The 21,795-nt window shown below is 46.1% G+C and overlaps 1 protein-coding gene and 1 long non-coding RNA gene across 3 annotated transcripts; one reads left to right on the top strand and one right to left on the bottom strand.

The window, feature by feature from the left end:
- Positions 1-310: 310 nt before the first annotated feature.
- On the bottom strand, positions 311-9,598 carry LOC146379751 (trafficking protein particle complex subunit 14-like). 2 transcript variants are annotated; one of them, XM_084941158.1, is made up of 13 exons: positions 9,337-9,598; positions 4,912-5,255; positions 4,693-4,788; positions 4,470-4,599; positions 3,643-3,729; positions 3,085-3,205; positions 2,605-2,752; positions 2,285-2,367; positions 1,915-2,066; positions 1,479-1,615; positions 1,323-1,401; positions 1,127-1,241; positions 311-1,059 (listed from the first exon to the last, which is right to left on the bottom strand). In XM_084941158.1, the coding sequence occupies exons 1-13, from the start codon at positions 9,527-9,529 to the stop codon at positions 903-905; spliced, it is 1,842 nt and encodes a 613-aa protein (XP_084797284.1). In that variant the 5' UTR covers positions 9,530-9,598; the 3' UTR covers positions 311-902. The 2 variants fall into 2 exon arrangements, with proteins under 2 accessions (XP_084797284.1, XP_084797285.1); XM_084941159.1 differs by having other exon boundaries at positions 4,912-5,252.
- On the top strand, positions 9,599-13,153 carry LOC146379750 (uncharacterized). The gene is made up of 2 exons (XR_014801461.1): positions 9,599-12,371; positions 12,508-13,153. It is a non-coding gene; the product is annotated as an uncharacterized LOC146379750 (long non-coding RNA).
- Positions 13,154-21,795: the final 8,642 nt, after the last annotated feature.

Here is a 21,795-nt window from a genome sequence, read left to right as displayed (position 1 = left end):
ATTCATCTTAGCAGTGGGATTTACATGACAAGAGAAACAAATTAAGCTTGAGTGAAAATGTACATTTTTTGCACTCTCTGGTCAACTGACTCAGTGAATCAAATGACTCAAAAAACCCGATTCACTTTGGTGAGTGACTCATTAAAACTCGATTCAGTAAAAAGAATCAAATTTAGTTAATAACCAGGATGAACCAGAACACCGTGAGCAAGGCGGCAGACTCATGCTGCTCTTTAATAAAAGGCTGAGTGTCCTCAGAGGGACGCTGTGAGGGAGCTCCGGGTGTCTGCAGACTCACAACAACAGCCTGGACCATTACATTCATTTTATTAGCAACATTCTGCTGAAGTTACCGTTTGTGACGCGATGGAGGAAATAACACTGAAAGAAAACGTTAACTGTGACTGTCCTCAGGTTAATACGTTTTTAACCTGTAATGTCTTTTACTCTGAAAATAACACAGAAGTAAAAAGCTAACACTTTATTTTGCAGGTTTGGCACTTTCCAGCTCATTTCCTGGAAACTTTACTAAACAATGTAAAATAAATTCTCAGTTCTTCAGCTCTTTGTGGAGCTGAGCTGCGTGTTTGCAGTTTTCATCCTGTAAAACACACCTGGAGCATAAAACGATTCAGTGGCTCAATCTGGACGATGCTTTAAAGATAAATATAAGATATAATTTTAAAGAACGCTTCCAGGAAACGAGCTGGAAAACCCAACGTGTCTTTAAATACAATAAAACATGAAATATTTCAGCTGAAGGATGAACTTCTTCCTCGTTGTTCTGATTGGTCAGCTGATCAAACACAGGAGTGTTTCCTGCAGTAACATGAAGTCAGGTTCTTTGTCATCTCTTCTCGTGAGCGTTTCTCTATCAAAATAAAAGCCTCTCCTCTCGCTGCCTAGCTGACAGGATCCACCACCAGGACTTTGCACTCCCTCTTGGCGATCTTGTCCAGCGACAGCAGCGACTTGTCCTGCGGCGGCAGGTAGAGCGGCCGACCGACCGGAGAGCCAACGGGAGGCGTGATGGCCCGTCGCTCCATGGCGCTGCCCGTCCTGTCGCACACAGATAAGATTAAACGACATACTCGATGTGATATGAAGCTGAAGTTACTAAAGTTACCTCATGATGTGGGACCGAGACGGCTGCTGGTGGGAGAAGGACTGAGAGCGCCCCAGACTGGCCTGGTGTCGGTCCAGGAGGTCTCGAACCGCCGGGCTGGACGGGCTGTTTTTACCTGGATGGTTTTGACACGACACAGAAATCAGAACAGACGCAGGTCAAAGCCTTTTGTGTTTGTTTCCTGCTCAGAGCTTACGTGACAGGGGCCGAGCGTCGGGTGGAGGGTTGGACACCGACGCTGTGAACTGGAGCTTTAACTTCATGTGCTGACTCAGCTGCAGAGACAGGAGAAAACATGATGTCCCGTGTGAGCGGGCGAGATAAGGAAGCATGCGCTCAAAGCTCGGCGTACCTCGTAGAGTCCTGGTTTGAGGATCTGGAAGGCCACGCTGAACGACAGAGTGCTTCCTTTGCGACAGTGACCCAGGTTACTGAGAGGGGTGTGACAGACCACGGCAGACAGCGCTGCGTCTTCCCCCTGACCTCGACCTGAGCGAGCAAGCAAACAACACATTACTCGGTCTGAACCACGACTGGCGGCGCGATACTCCTGAAACTGGTCCAGAGAACCGTCTCCATCCACGAGAAGAACACAACCAGAACCAGCTGGACAAAGCACCATCAGGGCCAAAGAGCCCAAACCTGCACTCCCCCTAACGTCCACTAGAGGCTCAGTCCCCATAGACTGCCATGCGTCCCAGAAATAAACCAGCTCACAGGTTTCCTTTCAAACAGCTGCAGGGTGGATTTTTTCAAAACATCAAACATGAATCAAAATACTCGCTGACCCTCTGGAGTCCAGACGAGCCGCACAGCCAGGAAGTCCTGCAGGTTGTTGAGAAGAACGTATTTGACCTTGAAGTGCTCCTTCACCCTGACGGTGCTCGGACAGCTGGCCGTCATGACGAAGCGCGGCCGGTCCAGACGGATACTGGGCAACCTGAGTGGAGGGGAGGGAGGACGGCGGGTCATTTAGAGAAGCAGCAGGAAAAAACACTAAACGCTGTGTCGTCCTGCTGCTGGACAGGAAATATGTCCGGATACACGGAGATATTTCCCGTCGCTCCTGGTGGCCACAGCAGAGGTCTGCAGCCCCGAGCCTGGATATCTCTTACCAAGACTAACACAGCACGTGTGGAGCGTTTCATCCAGCCTTACCTGTAGTGGGTGTAGATGCAGTTGGTGAAAGGCATCTTGGAAGTTGACCACTGCAGCACAGCGACCAGAGGAACCTCCAGCCCCTGAACACAAGCACACACATGCTGACAGCAGCGAAATAAGTAAAGGACGCATTAATCCAGGAACAAAGTGTGTCCGCCCTCAAAGTCGTAATAAAATCCTGCGTTGACACAGCTGTTCACAGAAACACGTCGTTTACTTTTCCTTCTTCAGGAAATCGTGAGGAGAACACAAACTGTCACGTCACCAGAGCGCACTGTGCACCAAACTATAAAACACACAACGCAACACGAACGCACCTCACTGGAGTCGTCCTGCGGCATGTCGTTGAGGTGCAGCTGGAACAGGAAGTCGTGCTCCTCCAAAGCGCTGAGCATGCTGGGAAGACGGCAGGCCAGGCTGTCCACCCGGCAGAAGGACGCCATGCCGACCTCACCGGACTGATGGCTGCAGAGCGAAGAACAACAAATACAGACATTCAGGAGCAACGCACAAACACACAATCTGACTGCACAACAACTCGTTTACGACTAACAAAGTCCCAGAAACTCAAAGTAATCGAGTACAACACAAAGTAGCATCATTACTAAAAACTATCTGCAATGATACAAATGACAAAAATCCAACACAGTGTAACAAGGTATACACAACACACTGTCATTAAATACAATGTAACAAACACAAAGTAATAACTAACATGCAGAGACAGGAGCAGCCACGGCAGCGCCTTCTGAACTCTGAGCAGAAACCATTTGAACGGGTCTCACTCGTATACGCACCACACGTTGTCCACCAGCAGCACGGAGCCGTCGGGCATCACGGGAAGGTAGGAGGCGTTGAGGTTCGGTAAAATCCGAACATCCCGAATACTCACCTCCTCCTGAGAAGACTCGTTCAGCACTGACAGTGGGACAGGAAACAGAATCACAGTTGGAATCAAACCACTGCAACCAAGCAACTGAATCTATTTTATTTTATTTACGGATTCGTTTCGGCCTTTAACGATGATTTAAAAAACAGCGCCCTCTGCTGGTGCTTTTAGATTAAATACCAAAATATTCCTACATCGTCCTGCTGATCAGAGTCACAACCACGGAGCAGAGACTCGACAGTTTCGGCCTTCACGGGGCTCAGCGACGCCTCGGCGTGCCGGCGGTGCGCTGGCGTGCTGGACGTCAGGTTAAAGGAGGTGATGCATCTATTGCTGATCGCCGCCCTGCTCAGCTTCATGTCACAGCACACAGCTGGGTTTATGTCGCTTAGCTTGGAGGCTTCCCTGACATGCAAACATCTGTCACCACAGTGACATCACAGTGATGATGAAGAGCGTTCTGTACCTTTTAAGACCGCGAGGTGTTTTCCAGAAACAGTCATCTGCTTGCAGCGGACGGTTGGAGGCGGCAGGACGGTCAGGGTGGTGCTCACTGTGGATCAGAAGCTGTGTTAAACCTCCCAGAGGACAACGTGACATCTTATAAAATCATTAAAATTCTGTTTATCAGGATAAAACAGTCCCGCCCTCAGTGTGAGAACCTCAGCGAGGCTCTCAGAGGCGAGGACGGAGAAGAACAGGAAATGGGTCCCACCCCATCTCAGGCGACTCAGGAGCCGAGGAGGCCGGAACTGAAGGAGCTGATTTAACTCCTGACTGATCAATGAAACTGATCATATGTCCATAACTGACCTCCATCATGGTTGGATTTATTGTCTTTTACTGTTACAGCATTTATCTTGATTTACTGAAATCTAGACGGATGCTCTGCTAACGACTCTGCGTTCAGGTTGTGGCACCTCGAGGAGCTTTACACTGTCAGGCAGAGCCTACAATAACACCCCACACTCATGTGACCCCCTGCTGTGGAAGAGAGCCAGACATCAATAATAAATAATAAATAAACGTCTCGTCATTCCGTTACTTTGATTCATAATTGTTCAGTACTTCCTGTTTTATTTTGAAGGTTACTTTCCTGTTGCATCTTGTTTGTTCTGCTTCCTGAGTGTCAAACCTGTTCTCATCGTCACCTGTGTGAGTCACTGTCAGGTGCGCGCTGTTCCCAGCTGTTTCCTCTCAGCCCTGGTGTAACAGCAGTTCCCTGGCTGTGGCTCATGTTTAATGGAGCGGTCTGTCTACCCACGGCGTTCCCATGAAGCATTCAGTGCCTACCCTGAGCCTTGAAGGTGTTCAGGTCGTGTCTGAAGGTGTGCGTCGGCTCTCTCTGCTGCAGCACGCTCAGGTAGCCGAGTTCCTGCACCTCCACTTTCTCCGCCTCCTTCTTCCACACCGTGACCATCACCTGAATGCACATGGAGCAAAATTACTGAGCAAAGCAGCTACGACTCAAAGTCTTCACACAACACCGGATATCTGCATCCAGAACAAGGCGGACCTTGACTTTAAGGGTGCTGACGGGCAGTTTGTCCAGAGAGACGGTGAGCGGGAAGATGACCTCATCCGTCAGGACCACCGGCTCATCTAGAGGAGACTGACAGGGAGGAGCAAACACATCATCGCACCTGAGAGGAAAGCATCGCCTCTGAGGACTGATCTTAATCTAACAGCTGGAGAGAGGAGCGCCGTATCAAAGACAATAAAGGTGCGCGTCTACCTGGACGGGCGCCCTGCGGAACTCCCTCGACGCCGTCCCAGAGGAGTTGTGGATGAGCAGAGGTTTGCAGTCCCTGAAGCTCCGGCACCGGGAGTCCACCCTGCTGCCGAGCGCAGCGATGGCGGCCTCGGCCGCCGCGATGTAGTCCTCTTCGCCGTCCTCGTTGGCCTCGTCCCCGCTGCTCTGGTAGTCGTGGTGATGCTGATGGTGGTTGCCCCGGTGACGACTGCTCTCACCCGGACTCACGCTCGCCACGGCGCACAGAGATCCGGCCAGCTCCCTCCACGCCCGGCTGCTGGCCGATTCCGTCCCAAAACCTGCCGCGGTGCCATCAGCGCCCCCTGCTGGAAAAGACAGCTCTGCTCCAGACTTAAGGAAGCTTTTTTACACCCAAAGAAACATTTTTAAGTACAAAAGTCTGAAGAGTTTGACTCTGTAACTCAGACTTCTGAGAAAATGACTAACAAAGTTAAGCGAAAACAAATTCCCCAAACGGTTCTTTGTTTCAGTGGCAGCGCTCACTCTTTGAACCTTCACATAATTTCCTGTTTCAGTGCTTCAGCCGTGTCAGAGCTGTGGGATTTTATCCCTGGAGGTGGAGCTGTGGTCCTACAGTAGCTCATGTTTGTGGCCCCATCTGTGCAGGTGTTTAAGGCAGGTATGGTCCTGTTTTATACGATATTTTATTCTATTTAAATGTGTTTTACTGCATCTTTTTGCTCCTTCGTTTCCCAGTAACTGAACTTGCTTTTTGTACAGTAGCATTTCAGCCCTGCGTTGATCCCCCATCATGGCTGCTGGGATTTTACCGTCTCAGCTCCAGTTTGCTGAGTACTGAGCGATCGTTCTGGTCCTGTATCAGTACGTGTCCCCCGGTATGGGCAGAAATCTGTGCCATCAGAAACTGAATTTGAATAAGTTAAATTTGAATCGCTCAGATTGAATCTGAATTGTAACTTGAATAAATGCTTTTGAAAACTGAATTTGAATTAGTCTAATTTGAAATTGAATTTATGGTTTGAAAATGATCATCACTAAATTGAAATTGAATTTTATATTTTGAAAATGAATTGATTTGCTTTGAAACTGCATTTTATCCTTTAAAAATTCAGCTCTTGAATAATTTCAGTTTCACTTCTCACCATTCAGTTTCACTTCTCACCATTCAGTTTCAGTTCCAAAATTCAGTTTTTTGGAACTTACATCCGGTTCCGGTTCAAGCGCAGATTAATAGAACTACGTTTTACTAGCGGACCGAAAGTGTTACTGACGGGAATCTACAGCATCTTGAGCTGAATTAAGACTTCAGAAGTCATTCGTCATGTCGAATGACCAGCGGATAAACTCTCAGGTTGGTAATAAATGTATTACATGTATAAGAACAAGCGTCATGTTAACAAATGATAGCCGTACAGTAACTTTTATGCTTATTGTAGCTGTTAGCTAAAAACGCTAATTTAGCGTAGTTTGCCCTGGATTCAGCTTTGACAAACAAATATGATCGACTGTTTCTAGTAGAATTCCAAAGTTGTCATCTTGGACCCTCTCAGAGTACCCCCTCTGTATGCTTGCAGAGACCCCTACAGTAGGGAAACATGCAAAACGGTGTCCAAACCTTTGTGTTTTAGCTTTATTTATGTCTTACACAGCATCCCAACTCTTTAGCTAGCTTAATAACTTTAGCTAAAGTGAATAGTCAGTCTAATTCATTAGTGCAGCATTACTGGATCACCTCTGTTTGAAGTGATATAATGTGATATACAACTATCACCGAAACAGCAAACTTTGTAAATAAACAAACAACACTTCTCATTCTCTAAACGTTTGGCCACAGCTGTAGATTACACTATCAGTGCTTGTTCACTCTTGACAATAATAACATTTCTAAATTCTCTTTGTGCATTTACAGGTAAACAATATCTAATATTTTATCTAAATGACTGCTTTGTCTTTGAAAAGGGTGAAGAGCCTGAGGCCAGTGACAGTCCAGTTCTACTCTAAGTACATCCTTACAGTGGCTCACAGGACAAGGCCACATTCCTGTCCTGCCAGAAGAGAAGAGAAACTTCAGAGTCTTCATGCAGTTCAGTCTCAATCTCCAGTCCTCAAGGGCCAGTGTCATGCAACTTTTCCATGCCCTCGAGGACTGGAGTTTGAGACCCCTGCCGTATGGTGTTCATGCTGTTTTCTACCCCACAGTTACAGCATGTCTGACTGCCTGTTCAGCATGAGATGACTAAGGCCTTCCATTATGGTGTTTGTCATCACATGTCACAGACATCTGGATGATCATTTGGAATAAACAAAAAACTAAAAACTTGTTACTTCATCTTTTATCTTTATTATTATTATTGTTCTTATTTTACATTGTTAGGCATTGGGTTTATTTGTAGTAGTCCTTTCCAACTTCTTTCCCTCTTCCATGTTACTGTGTCAGCTTGTCAGCATCTATTTGGGTTTGGAAGTGGAACAGAAAGTAAGGAAATCCAAAGTGCCATTAAAACCAGGAGAGGTTCTTATATTTCAGAAGAAGGGATTAATTCAAAAGAAATGACCTCAATGCCATATTTTATTTAGGAACCCTAGAGAGCACTTTGCAAAATAACACATTCTTATAATTTCACCCTCAGATGAGCCAAGCTACGACTGTCAGGGAAGGTGATGTAGGTACAGAGCATATGAGAGTGGTTAAGTTAATGTCTCTTGTCTAGATGAAGGCACAAGAGGGATCAATGGCAAGGCGTAGAGATTCAGTATCTTCAGTCTTCAGTGGACACTCCATTTCTGGCACAAAACACCTGTGAAAGATGGTCGATTTAGGAGGTGACCCGACAACTTCAGCCTATCAAACATAGCAATGGAGCAGTATGTTTTTTTTAAAAAAAAAAAATCTAATTAAGCACTCAGTACCCTAAGAATTATTATGGTAGTTAAACACAGTTATAGTTGTATATCATATTATATCACTTCAAACAGAGGTGATCCAGTAATGCTGCACTAATGAATTAGACTAACTATTCACTTTAGCTAAAGTTATTAAGCTAGCTAAAGAGTTGGGATGCTGTGTAAGACATAAATAAAGCTAAAACACAAAGGTTTGGACACCGTTTTGCATGTTTCCCTACTGTAGGGGTCTCTGCAAGCATACAGAGGGGGTACTCTGAGAGGGTCCAAGATGACAACTCTGGAATTCTACTAGAAACAGTCGATCATATTTGTTTGTCAAAGCTGAATTCAGGGCAAACTACGCTAAATTAGCGTTTTTAGCTAACAGCTACAATAAGCATAAAAGTTACTGTACGGCTATCATTTGTTAACATGACGCTTGTTCTTATACATGTAATACATTTATTACCAACCTGAGAGTTTATCCGCTGGTCATTCGACATGACGGATAACTTCTGAAGTCTTAATTCAGCTCAAGATGCTGTAGATTCCCGTCAGTAACACTTTCGGTCCGCTAGTAAAACGTAGTTCTATTAATCTGCGCTTGAACCGGAACCGGATGTAAGTTCCAAAAAACTGAATTTTGGAACTGAAACTGAATGGTGAGAAGTGAAACTGAAATTATTCGAGAGCTGAATTTTTAAAGGATAAAATGCAGTTTCAAAGCAAATCAATTCATTTTCAAAATATAAAATTCAATTTCAATTTAGTGATGATCATTTTCAAACCATAAATTCAATTTCAAATTAGACTAATTCAAATTCAGTTTTCAAAAGCATTTATTCAAGTTACAATTCAGATTCAATCTGAGCAATTCAAATTTAACTTATTCAAATTCAGTTTCTGATGGCACAGATTTCTGCCCATACCCCGGCCGGATCATCTCAGGAGTTTAACTCTGGTTCATTGTCTGTGACGCTGAGTCCCGCTCTGCACCTACATGGTTTCATTTGAAGCTCGTATCTACTGTTGGCCAAGCGCAGGTTTAATTAATGCATTTGTCTGGATGTGTTAGTTTCTCGTGCTCTGTTACCGCAGACGTTTAGCCTGCTTTGACCTAAACTGCGCGGCCATAACAGTCAGGTGGAGGTTTCTGGGTGGTGCAGGTACGACCTCCATAAATGCAGATATTCAGAGGGCGTGTCTGTGGGTCAACAAAGGGTTAACCGTGAGTGTGCGGCCTCCTTTGTGTGCAGCCGTTACCGCTGAGGCTTCGTTGTTTGTTCCTGACTAACGTGACTCATGCATATAAATACATGTGACGTATGTAAGACGGCATAACGAGGATATCATGTGCACACCTGCGGGACACGTCACGAAAACATCCTAACGTTACAGGAGGAGCCTCAGCAGGTTTCTGTGACAACTGCTCCCACACCAGACACTGCTCTGTCTCCGTGTTTTCATGGTTTCGTGTTCACGTCTGTATGACTATCACAGGCTCGTGCACTCATCTCTCCTCGGCCCTCCCTCACGTACCCGGGCCGTGCTCGGTCGGCGTCGCTCCGGCTTCCCTGCAGCGCAGCACCAGCAGGAAGCGGACGGTCTCGCCCAGGTACAGGTGGCTCCTGCGGGGCAGCGTGCGGTACCGGGCCGGGTCGGACAGGTCCGTGATCGGCACCGCCGGGAAATACATGAAATACTCGCACTGCGACTCCATCATCTGCACCATGGCGACGACGGGAGGAGGCTGAGCGGCAGCAGGACCACAGTCAACACGCTCTAACAATGAAACGCGCACTTCCTGTTGCGACTTTCAAAGTAAAAGCACGGACACCTGCCGAATGGGGAAAAATGAGACCGTTAGCGCCCCATAGTGGACGTCCAGGGTACTACGACACCAAGTTTCTCGCCGTTGCCAAACTCACATGAAATTTAAAATAATAAGCACCGAGAGGAGCGTCTGGGTTTTATTTAGCTGTTATTTAAGTGCAGCTATCTGGACCTTTTACATGATTTATTGCACTTAAGTGTGGCTCTGATTAGAAACGAGATAAAGTCACATCCATGTACCGATGCAGACATGTTTCCTTTGCTTTTTGACGTTTTGAGTTCACACACACGTGTTTACTTATGTGTGCATGTGTGAGGGTGTGTGAGGGTGTGTGTGTGTGAGGGTGTGCGTGTGTGAGGGTGTGCGTGTGTGTGTGTGCGTGTGTGAGGGTGTGAGGGTGTGTGAGGGTGTGCGTGTGTGTGTGTGTGCGTGTGTGAGGGTGTGTGAGGGTGTGTGAGGGTGTGTGTGGGTGTCTCTGTATGCATGTGTGTGGGTGTGTGTGTGTGTGAGGGTGTGTGTGGGTGTGTGTGCGTGTGTGAGGGTGTGTGTGGGTGTGTGTGTGTGTGTGTGGGTGTGTGTGTGTGTGCGAGGGTGTGTGAGGGTGTGTGAGGGTGTGTGTGGGTGTGTGTGTGTGTCACTGTATGCATGTGTATGGGTGTTTGTGGGTGAGGGTGTGTGTGTGTGTGCGTATGTGAGGGTGTGTGTGGGTGTCTCTGTATGCATGTGTGTGTGTGTGTGTCACTGTATGCATGTGTATGGGTGTTTGTGGGTGAGGGTGCGTGTCTGTGTGTGTGTGTGAGGGTGTGTGTGTGTGAGGGTGTGTGTGTGTGAGGGTGTGTGTGTGTGAGGGTGTGTGCGTGTGTGAGGGTGTCTGTGTGCGTGTCTGTGTGTGTGTGAGGGTGTGTGCGTGTGTGACGGTGTGTGTGGGTGTCTGTGTGCATGTGTGAGGGTGTGTGTGCATTGAATAGTCCATTTTCTCGGTCATCCATGTGAGTGAAGTTGCAATCGCACCTTCCTTAAATCAAACAAAATTGATGTCAAACATTTTTGTTTGTGCTGATTTTGTTTTAGAGATTTCACAATAAGTTTTCTATAGCAGTGATAACAAGTAGTCCCCTGCAACAATTTTGATGTATTAATATCTGATTCAAACTTTGTGCACATACCACTGATCGACATCTCCGACCGTTATTGTTTATAAAGCCTGGAGAGAAGAAGAGGGACTCGCCTTGGAGACATGTAGATTTTGTAAAGGAATGATTAGTATTTAAGTACAGTGGTGTGAACTGGTGATTGTAGAATTGTCAGTCACGTAACGCTCCAGGGCACCGTTACCAACCTTTGTATATGAGCTCCTCCGACTAATTGCAACCTTATCTTTTGCCTCTTTCAATGGCTGCATCAAGTTTAGGTGGACTCTCTAAACTTACTCTAGGTAAGTAATCATTTTTTGTCATCTTTCCTTGCTGTCCCACTGGACTGGACATTAGTTTAGCTTTTTAGCTACATCTGGTGAAGTTGTGGTAAAATGCTGGTATTAGCCTATTCGTCGTAGCAAGCTAGCCTGAAGCCAATATTTGCTAAATTTAGGGACACCCGTGTCTCTTTAGCAGTTGGAGGCCGGTGTTTTAGGAACGGCACAAGATCTCATCAACAGGCAGTGTTGGGGAGTAACGTAATACATGCACCGGCGTTACGTATTTAAAATACAAAATTTGAGTAACTGTATCCGTTACAATTACCCGTTTAATCGGTGAAATAAATGGATTACATGGTGGTATTTTCCTGTTTCATATGTTCGGCTATGGTCTCTCTATTTTTGGTAATTCCACGCCGGTGGAAACCCAAACAAAACACACAATAAGAGGCTCTAATGCCTGTGTCTCTATCTCGCAGCCCATGTCACCTCTACTTACGGCTCGTGGGTGAAGAAATATTTTTAAAAATTATTATACAAAAATTATTTAATATGAAGGCAATAGGCAGAGTGTTACAGGCATCGCCCTAAATAATGTAGCCTGATGGGCAGTGTAGTCCGTGCTGCAGGGAGAATGGACTGCTGTACCCGTTATGTGTCTGTGAGCGAGGGAGGGAGAAAAACAAGAGCGGAAAAGTACGAGCTGTCACGGAGCAGAAACGGGAGCTGGAAGCATGTAAATATAATAATAACCACTGCAGCCAAGAAGAGAGCCTGACGAGCCCAGCTGTAAGTAAGCTATTAAGACTCGACTGTACGCTGCATTTGTGTTTTCCTCCGAAACAATAAGTTCGGTTGGAGCAGCCTTTCAACACCTCTCTCTGTCTCTCGCTAGCAAAGTTGACCCAGACAGTAAAGCCGACATATTAGCCAGAGGTCCCTTTACTACGGTTCGGAGCTGCGGACCTGTTTTATATACGCGTGGAATAGTTTTCTATACGAGATCGCTGCAAAAAGTGCAGCCTTACCTAATGTCCACCTACTGTTACTCATTTATATTAAGATTTAAACATCTAGCTGGTGTTGGTGTGGAGAGGAACCTTCAGTAATAGTAATAAATCACACAGCAATCGGACATTCATGTAGTTGTAAAGTATTCAGAATACGTTACTTCTATAATCTGTACTGGAATACATTCTAAAATTAACCTTCCCAACACTGTCAACAGGTTAGCGCCTCATACCACAGTGCAGCAAAGCAGTCTCATGAGCGCTGGGAAGGACAAGCCCAGAGCCCAAAACAGACAGTGCAGGAGATGACAAGGTTAGCAATTGTATGGTGAAAATTATATTTTTAGTTATCTTGATTGGCAAAAGAAAAGTAAATACAAAATCTGCTTCTCACATATAGGGCATTTCCAAGATTTTTTTCAAAACTTCTTCCCTTTATTTCATTACAGCTGTGCTGTGCCAGATGTTCTGTTGACCCACAGTGAGAGGCATCATTTCACAAACACCAGGAAGACTGAAACTCATCACCGGGATCAAGCAGGGCTCGTGATCTTCACCAGCAGCTCCCTCACAAGAAGGATAAACCCAGCATTTCATGAACACTGATGGAGACCTTTGCTTTGTGTAATGTTAGAAGTACTCAGATAATCCTCAGAGGGTCTGGACTTTTACATAATATCATAGCTTTAAGTCCTGTAGAAAGTTAAATATATGTTGTGCTCTCTGGTTACTCTGGTATGAATGACTCTGAATTACTTTATGATAAATAACACTATTGTCAACAAACAGTGAAAGAATTCCAGATCACAAGTTTTTAGTTCAAATACAAGTAACAACCTTTGACTTTAATCAGGTTTTATTTAATTGTGTCAGAGAAAACATCATGTGCTCTTCATGTAGCTGAGTACATTCAGTGTTTAAAACAGAAGCTGTGCAGGTCTGAGATCAGCAGTTTTCTGCAACACCAAACTGAGGTCCTGTTAATGCTGATGTAGTGACACAGTTACATGGGTGATTAATCCTTTTGACTTTTTGTCTTTAAATTTATCAATAAAACAGCTGCAGCTTTCACTGACAGCACATGTGGTACTTTAACCTTTGTACTGTTTCCTTCAGTTAATTTTGGAGTTACTACAAAGATTGAAGATATAGGATGATCTGTCTGCTGTCACTGGGTGGTGCTGAGGTCTGAATCTGAGGGCAGCTCCTGTAATCACAAAGAGAACAGAACCATCACAAACTGAAATATAAGTTTATCTCTCAAATCTGAAATAGAGCTGATCCTTCTCCGTCCTCACACACTCGGGATCTGAAGTTCTACTCTTACATTTTTTCAGCCCTACAGTTCTGCTGACAACTGACATATGAGCTGTTTATTTATTTATTTTTTTAAAAGGTCTTATATACTAACATATTTTCCAATATCAGGTTTACCTTTGAGTTGTTGATGCTTTATAAATGGTCATCTGCAAAGATGAGATGATGGAGCAGGTTTCAGTCCTGGTTCAGTCTGCTGGTCACATCCTGGTCACAACATACAGCGGTGTTATCAGCAGTGGTATTGAACAAGAAATATTAATGCTTCATATTATTTGTCTTAAAGGATGCAAGCTGTACAGAGTACTGCACATGTGACTTTGTGAACATAACTCATTAACAATAATTTGGACAGTTTTTAACCTGAATATTTGCAACAAACTCAGTAAAAAAAAATAGAGAGAGTCAGTGCTAAAAAAATTTCATCCATCCATCCATCTTCTTCCGCTTTATCCGGGGCCGGGTCGCGAGGGCAGCAGCCTAAGCAGAGAAGCCCAGACCTCCCTCTCCCCAGCCACCTCCTCCAGCTTATCCGGGGGAACACCAAGGCGTTCCCAGGCCAGCCGAGAGATATATACATGTTCAGAAACAGCTCCGATGATGAGGTCAACGTGTTTACGGAAGCGGTTGTGGGATTCATCGGGAAACTAGCGGATGATACCGTGGAGACAAAGACTATCACAACGTTTCCCAACCAGAAGCCGTGGGTGGATAAAACCATCCGCGACGCTCTGAGATCCCGCACCGCTGCCTACAACACGGGACTCACGACGGGGGACATGGACCCGTACAAAGCCGCGTCATATGACGTGCGGAAGGCGGTGAAAGAGGCGAAGCAGCGCTACGGGAGGAAACTAGAGTCACAACTCCAACAGAGTGACTCTAGGAGCCTGTGGCGGGGACTAAGGACAATAACGGATTATAAAGCACCAACAACCGGTATGACGAACGCGGCCGTGACTCTGGCAGACGAGCTGAACACTTTCTATGCTCGCTTCGAGGCTGCAGCTAAGGACTCCAACGATGCTAGTGCTAGCGGTGCTAACGGCTGCAGACAGGAAGATACTGCCAGCACCGGAAACGTGCTTGTCATCTCCAAGCATGACGTGAGGAGAGCCTTCAAGAGAGTGAACACCAGGAAAGCAGCAGGACCAGACGGCATCCCAGGTCGTATCCTCAGAGACTGCGCAGCTAGCTCCTGTGTTCACTGAGATATTCAACATCTCTTTATCTCAGTCGGTGATCCCCACATGCTTCAAAGAGTCCATCATTGTTCCTGTCCCGAAGAAACCCCACCCTGCTTCTCTCAATGACTATCGCCCTGTAGCCCTCACCTCAGTAGTGATGAAGTGCTTTGAACGCTGGTCAGAGACTTCATCATTTCTTCACTACCAGACACACTGGACCCGCTACAGTTCGCTTACCGTCCAAATCGTTCCACAGACGATGCCATCTCTCATCTCCTCCACACATCACTCACTCACTTGGACACTAGAAGGGGGAATTATGTTAAAATGCTCTTCATCGACTACAGCTCTGCATTTAATACCATAATTCCCTCCACACTCACCACCAAGCTGGAGCATCTGGGACTCAGCTCATCTATGTGTCAGTGGATCTCCAACTTCCTAACTGGCAGACCACAGGCAGTAAGGATGGGCGGACATGTCTCAGCCTCCACCACTCTCAGCACTGGAGCCCCCCAGGGGTGTGTTCTGAGCCCCCTGCTGTACTCTTTGTACACATATGACTGTGTGGCCACTACCAGCTCCACCACCATCATCAAGTTTGCTGATGACACCGTCGTGGTGGGCCTGATCTCTGATAACAACGAGACGGCCTACCTGAAGGAGATTAGGAATCTGGAGAACTGGTGCCAGAGGAACAACCTCCTTCTAAACGTCAGTAAGACAAAGGAGCTGATAGTGGACTTCAGCACTAAGCAGGAGAGGAACTACCAGACCCTCGTCATCAACGAGTGCCCAGTGGAGAGAGTGGACAGCTTCAAATACCTCGGAGTTCACATCACGCAGGACCTGTCATGGTCCTGTCACATCAACACCGTGGTGAAAAAGGCCCGTCAGCGTCTCTACCACCTCAGACGCTTGAGAGACTTCCAACTGCCCTCCAAGGTGCTCAGGAACTTTTACTCGTGCACCATAGAGAGCATCCTGACGGGAAACATCTTAACCTGGTTCGGGAACAGCACCATGCAGGACAGGCGAGCTCTACAGAGGGTTGTGCGTTCAGCTGAGCGCACCGTCCGCTCCGAGCTCCCTGACCTGCACTCAGTCTACAGCAGGCGGTGCTGGACCAAGGCCAGGAAGATCGTGAAGGACCTCAGCCATCCCAACAACGGACTGTTCTCTCTGCTGAGGTCAGGAAAGCGATTCCGCTCCCTGAAGACCAACACAGAGAGACTGAGGAGGAGCTTCTTCCCGCAGGCGATACGGTCTCTCAATCACACCACCACACAGTACTGACCCACACATATAGTTCTTACACACACACTGGACATTCTGGACATTTGTTTTCACTTCATCACTTAAATCACTTTAAGCATATTTGCACTGCACAAGACACTTACACATGTGGCTTGCACAACACTGGTCACTATATTCTTCATTTCCAGTTAATACTTGTACAGCTGCTGTTATTGTGTATATATATATTTATATTTCTCATACATTCTTATATATTTCTATACTGTGTATTGTGTATTTTGTTGTACAGTTATTTTATTTTCAACTTTAATTTATATATTTTATCTTATTCTTTCCCAGTTAAATTTACCCTTCATTCTAATTTGTGTTGTACAGTTATTTCATTTTTAACTTTAATTTTTATATTTTATTTTATTTTATTCCTTCCTAGTTAAATTTACCCTTTTTAATTTTCATATTTATTTCCTATCTTATTCATAGCCTTTTCTTTTTTCTTCAGGTCACGAGCAGTTGTGTAAGCATTTCACTGCATATCGTACTGTGCATGACTGTGTATGTGACAAATAAAATTTGAATTTGATTTGAATTTTAACCTCTCCAGCATGTCCTGGGTCTGCCCCGGGGCCTCCTCCCGCTGGGACATGCCTGGAACACCTCACCAAGGAGGCGCCCAGGAGGCATCCTTGTCAGATGCCCGAACCACCTCAGCTGGCTCCTTTCGATGTGGAGCAGCAGCGGCTCTACTCTGAGCCCCTCCCGGATGGCTGAACTTCTCACCCTATCTCTAAGGGAGAGGTCAGCCACCCTTCGGAGGAAGCTCATTTCCGCCGCTTGTATCCGCGATCTCGTTCTTTCGGTCACTACCCACAGCTCGTGGCCATAGGTGAGGGTAGGGACGTAGATTGACCGGTAAATTGAGAGCTTCTCTTTTACACTCAGCTCTCTCTTCACCATGATGGACCGGCGTCCGCATCACTGCGGCCGCCGCACCAATCCGTCTGTCGATCTCCGGCTCCCTTCTCCCATCACTCGCGAACAAGACCCTGAGATACTTGAACTCCTCCACTTGGGGCAGGAACTCATCCCCGACCCGGAGTGGGCACTCCACCCTTTTCCGGCTGAGAACCATGGCCTCGGATTTGGAGGTGCTGATCCTCATTCCCGCTGCTTCACACTCGGCTGCGAACCGTTCCAGTGCGAGCTGGAGGCCTTCACCCGATGAAGCCAACAGAACCACATCATCCGCGAAAAGCAGAGACGAGATTCTGAGGCCACCAAAGCGAAAGCCCTCCGCCACTTGGCTGCGTCTAGAAATCCTGTCCATAAAAATTATGAACAGAACCGGAGACAAAGGGCAGCCCTGGCGGAGCCCATCACCCACCGGGAACAAGTCCGACTTATTGCCGGCAATGCGAACCAAGCTCTTGCAACGGTTGTACAGGAATTGAATGGCCCGTAGCAATGGGCCAGACACCCCATACTCCCGCAACACCTCCCACAGGACACCCCGAGGGACACGGTCGAATGCCTTCTCCAAGTCCACAAAACACATGTAGACTGGTTGGGCAAACTCCCATGCACCCTCAAGTATCCTCGAGAGGATAAAGAGCTGGTCCAGTGTTCCGCGACCAGGACGAAAACCGCATTGTTCCTCCTGTATCCGAGGTTCGACTAGCGGACGAACTCTCCTCTCCAGCACCCTGGCATAGACTTTCCCAGGGAGGCTGAGGAGTGTGATCCCCCTGTAGTTGGAACACACCCTCCGGTCCCCCTTCTTAAAGGTGGGGACCACCACCCCGGTCTGCCAGTCCAGGGGTACTGCCCCTGATCTCCATGCAACATTGCAGAGGCGTGTCAACCAGGACAGCCCTACAACGTCCAGAGCCTTCAGGAACTCGGGGCGGACCTCATCAACACCAGGGGCTCTGCCACCAAGGAGTTGTTTAACTGCCTCAGTGACCTCGCCCCCAGAAATTGGCGGGTCATTCCCCTCATCCCCAGACTCTGCTTCCTCCTCGGAAGACGTGTCAGTGGGATTAAGGAGGTCCTCGAAGTGTTCCTTCCACTGCCCGACAATTTTCTCAGTCGAAGTCAGCAGCGCTCCGCCAGCACTATACGCACTATACCCTGACCAAACGCTGCAGCAGCTGGACCCACCACAACAACCTGAAAATATCAGCGGTGCTGCAGGAAAGGGATCTCACACAGCGGAGACTGAGGGCGCTACACCCAAGGCCCGTTTCATTACACGGTTGAAATTCCCAGACAGCTTCAGCTGACAGAGCTGTGATGAGACGTCCATTAAGCCCAATGAAGAGTGAGGCCGAGAAACAGAATGCTGACCTTGATAACTCTGTATTAACACTGTGCAGGGCAGTGATGGACCAACACAGATGATCGCGCAGCAGAGAAAAGGGCATGGCAGAGACAGAAGGAGCAACTGAGGCACCTCAGAACGGACAACACACAGAAGAAGATGCAGGTTTCACCTGCGGCGAGCATGGACACTGGAGAAAGGACTACCCAATTAGTGTCAGAACCATGATGGACAGCACTGTGAGCAGCAGGAGCAATGGTCGCAAACAGACTGAAAAGGAGGAGCGCAGGACCCCAGGGCACGCTTCAGGCCGTGGTTTACCCAAGACACCAGAACAGGAAAGTGATGAACACACACACACACACACACACACACACACACACACTGACTCAGCATGAAGTGATACACACACATGAACACATGTGCACTTGTTGATTGAGTGAGAAATGACACACACACCTAAACTGGTATGCTGATTCTCTGAGAAGTGATCCACACACAAAATACACATGCACAAGCTCGTGTAGTGAAGAGTGATGCAGACACACACATGCTGATGCAATGAAGAATGCTTTGCTAACAATTGCTTAGGCTGATACGCAAAGTGCTGCATACACACACACACACACACACACACACACACACACACACACACACACACACACACACAGACTCTGTTACAAGAAGCCTTTGATTACACAGAATGCATTTTATGTCATCCAGAGGGCACTTATGTACATTTAAGAAACAAGGTCTGTAATTAGTACCATTGATGTTAAGTTAGACTCTTTTTCTCCAATTGATCTTTCTGAGTTAACTTCAATAATTACTTCCCATTCTACTTTTAAATACTCTAGGAACAACAAGTAGGCCTGCAGAGCGAGAGCGAAGTGCTCTAATAGGGTGATATGGTACTACAAGGTCATTAAGATAAGATGGGGCCTGATTATTTAAGAGCTTGTATGTGAGGAGCAGGATTTTGAATTCTGGATTTAACAGGAAGCCAAAACAGGAGAAATCTGCTCTCTCTTTCTAGTCCCTGTCAGGACTCTTGCTGCAGCATTTTGCATTAACTGAAGGCTTTTCAGGGAGTTTTTAGGACTTCCTGATAGTAATAATAATACATTTAGTGTCCTTATTTTCCTCTGACTTATGGGTCCTTTCACTAGTGAGCCAATGTTCTGTGCTGGCAGAAGGTGGGACTAAACATGTTCTAAATAATACTACTAAATATTAAATCCAGCTTCACAGAGAGTGTTACAACTGAGACAGTTTTTGAGAGTTACAAAATTGACCAATTTATAATTCTTTCCTTTAGTCCAAAATATTATCCTTTTAAGAATAAATTAAAATGCCTGATGGTCATGCTTTAATTTATCTATTTAGTACATACAATGACACAAGTTGTCATTATTATCATAAATTTTGGATACCACAGGTTCCAAAAGGTATTTTATGCAGTGTTGTTAAATTATGTTAGGTTAGTGGTTTAGGTTTCATTCTAAAGTTTTGTAAACACCAGCATTAACAAAGGAAATGAACAATTATTTGAAGTAAGAGCTGTGAGTAAATCTTTGATTCCTACTAAACTTTCCAAATAATTATGTTTTTTTCTCTTGTAAACTTTGTTTTTAGTTTGATGAAATACTCAGAGGTATAACAGTCCCTTGATTATTTATTTCAGCACATTAATTATTCAAATGATAAATATTGAATTATCCTGTTGGCATCATTAATCTTAATGGAGTGTCATGTGTATCCCTGTAGGGACAGAATTTAACAAGCACAAACAAGTTTAATATGATTGGAGAAAACTTTAATCTCCACTGCCTTTCCTAAAAACTTCCTTAACTTGCATCTTAAAGGTTGAAACTTGTTAACAATAATAAATAAATTAGCAATGAAGCAGTGTAAATATATGCTATGCCTTCTAATAATACTGCCTAAGGGAGTAATAATAATAAAAAAAATAATAATAATAAACTTTATTTATAAAGCACACTTAAAAACCAAGGTGCTTAACAGGTAACATAGAGAATAAAAGGAAGATAACAGAAATAGGACCAAAGCAAGTACTAGGTATGCAAGCAGATAGCTGTCACTGACACATAGGAAAGCAACAGATGCAGAACAAACAAGGAATTAAATGAGCATAAAAGTGCATAATATAAAATCATAAAAGAAATATTAACTAGAGGGAAAGGCAAGATTGAATAAGTGGGTTTTTAGTCGTGATTTAAACAGTGCTACAGAATGAGATGCGCGGATATCAAGAGGAAGGGTATTCCACAGTATGGGGGCAGCCAGAGCAAACGCACGGTCACCTCAGGACTTCAGCTGAGATCTAGGCTGCGTCAGAAGTAGTTGAGTGGCAGATCTGAGTGTTCTAGCAGGAGTATGTGGCTTGAGAAGTTCACTAAGATAACTTGGCGCTAATTTATTAATAGTTTTGAATGTAAGGAGTAATATTTTAAATTGAATACGGTACTTTATGGGCAGCCAGTGCAAGCTAGCTAGAACAGGAGTAATAGGGCAAAATTTCCTGGTACCCGTCAAGATGCGGGCTGCCACATTTTGGACTGTTTGCAGTGTAAGAAGAAGAGAAGAGGGAAGATTGTCGTGCAAGGAGTTACAATAATCCAGCCTGGAGGTCACAAAAGCGTGAATAAGCTTCTCCAGGTCCTCATGCAGAACATAATGCCTAAGGCGCAGTTGGTGGAAGCTAGATCTCACTACAGCAGACACTTGCTTATCGAGTTTGAGCGAGCTATCCAGCAGTACACCCAAGTTACTGACATAGTCACAGGAAGAGCTAGCAAAGGAACCCAGGGCAGCATACTGTTGAACACCACAATCTCAGTCTTATCAGGAAAAAACATCTGGCAGAGCCTGACTCAGGGAGGGGCAGTCATCTGCCGAGACTGGTTCATAGTCAGATAAAGTTGGGTGTTATTTGAATAGCAGTGAAACTGTATAAGACATAAAAGATACCTCTTTACTGTCATTGCTCAGTCATACCTAGTACAATAGTACAATGAAATTGGAAACTGTCCCACATCGGCACTACACACTACACAATGGTTGTAGCACAGGTGAGCCTGTCCAGCATCCTTCCACATCTGCTGAAGTCTCAGGAGAGCCCATCCAGTATCCTACTTTGGCAGCCGGGTGTTCAGCCAAGCCTGCCCATTCTCCTTCAGCCTCCACGCCGCCTGCCATTGCCTCCACGCTACCACCTGCTATAGTTACCAAGCCAGTGGGTCCAACTCCACCTGAGCCCAAGTGGCACCAAGGACTGGAGCCAGCTGTGAACCCTTGGCAGCCCCAGCAAGAGCAACCAGAGCCTGTTGCGAGCGCTGCACAGCCTCAGCTAGCTACGTCTCATCAACAGGTCAGTGCGCCATCTGGCCCACCCATGTCTCAACCAGAGGTTGTTGTACTGTGTGGCCCAGGAACACTTAGTCCTGCCACGCCTGAGCCAGAGGTCTGCACGCTGTCTGGACCTGCTCTGCCCAAGCCGGAGGGCCTACACACCATCAGGGCCTGTACGTCCACGTCCTGCCAATCCATGTTCTGCACTACCTGCACGTACACATGCTGCCAAGCCACCGTCTGCATGTCCACATTCTGCCAAGCATGACATGCACTACCTGCATGTC

This window comes from Perissodus microlepis, chromosome 10 (genome assembly GCF_051167445.1).
Source record: "Perissodus microlepis isolate ML-2025 ecotype Zambia chromosome 10, ASM5116744v1, whole genome shotgun sequence".
NCBI lineage: Eukaryota > Metazoa > Chordata > Actinopteri > Cichliformes > Cichlidae > Perissodus > Perissodus microlepis.
Note: the sequence above shows the minus strand (reverse complement) of the source record. Positions and strands in the feature narration are given on the sequence as shown.

Excerpts from the sequence above, each read along its gene's own strand:
- LOC146379751 (XM_084941158.1), bottom strand. The coding sequence starts at position 9,529 with ATGGTGCAGATGATGGAGTCGCAGTGCGAGTATTTCATGTATTTCCCG. Across the intron at positions 4,789-4,911 it reads TCCGCAGGGCGCCCGTCCAG|TCTCCTCTAGATGAGCCGGT; the intron begins GTAGACGCGCAC and ends CCTCCCTGTCAG. Across the intron at positions 1,616-1,914 it reads GCTCGTCTGGACTCCAGAGG|GTCGAGGTCAGGGGGAAGAC; the intron begins GTCAGCGAGTAT and ends TTGCTCGCTCAG.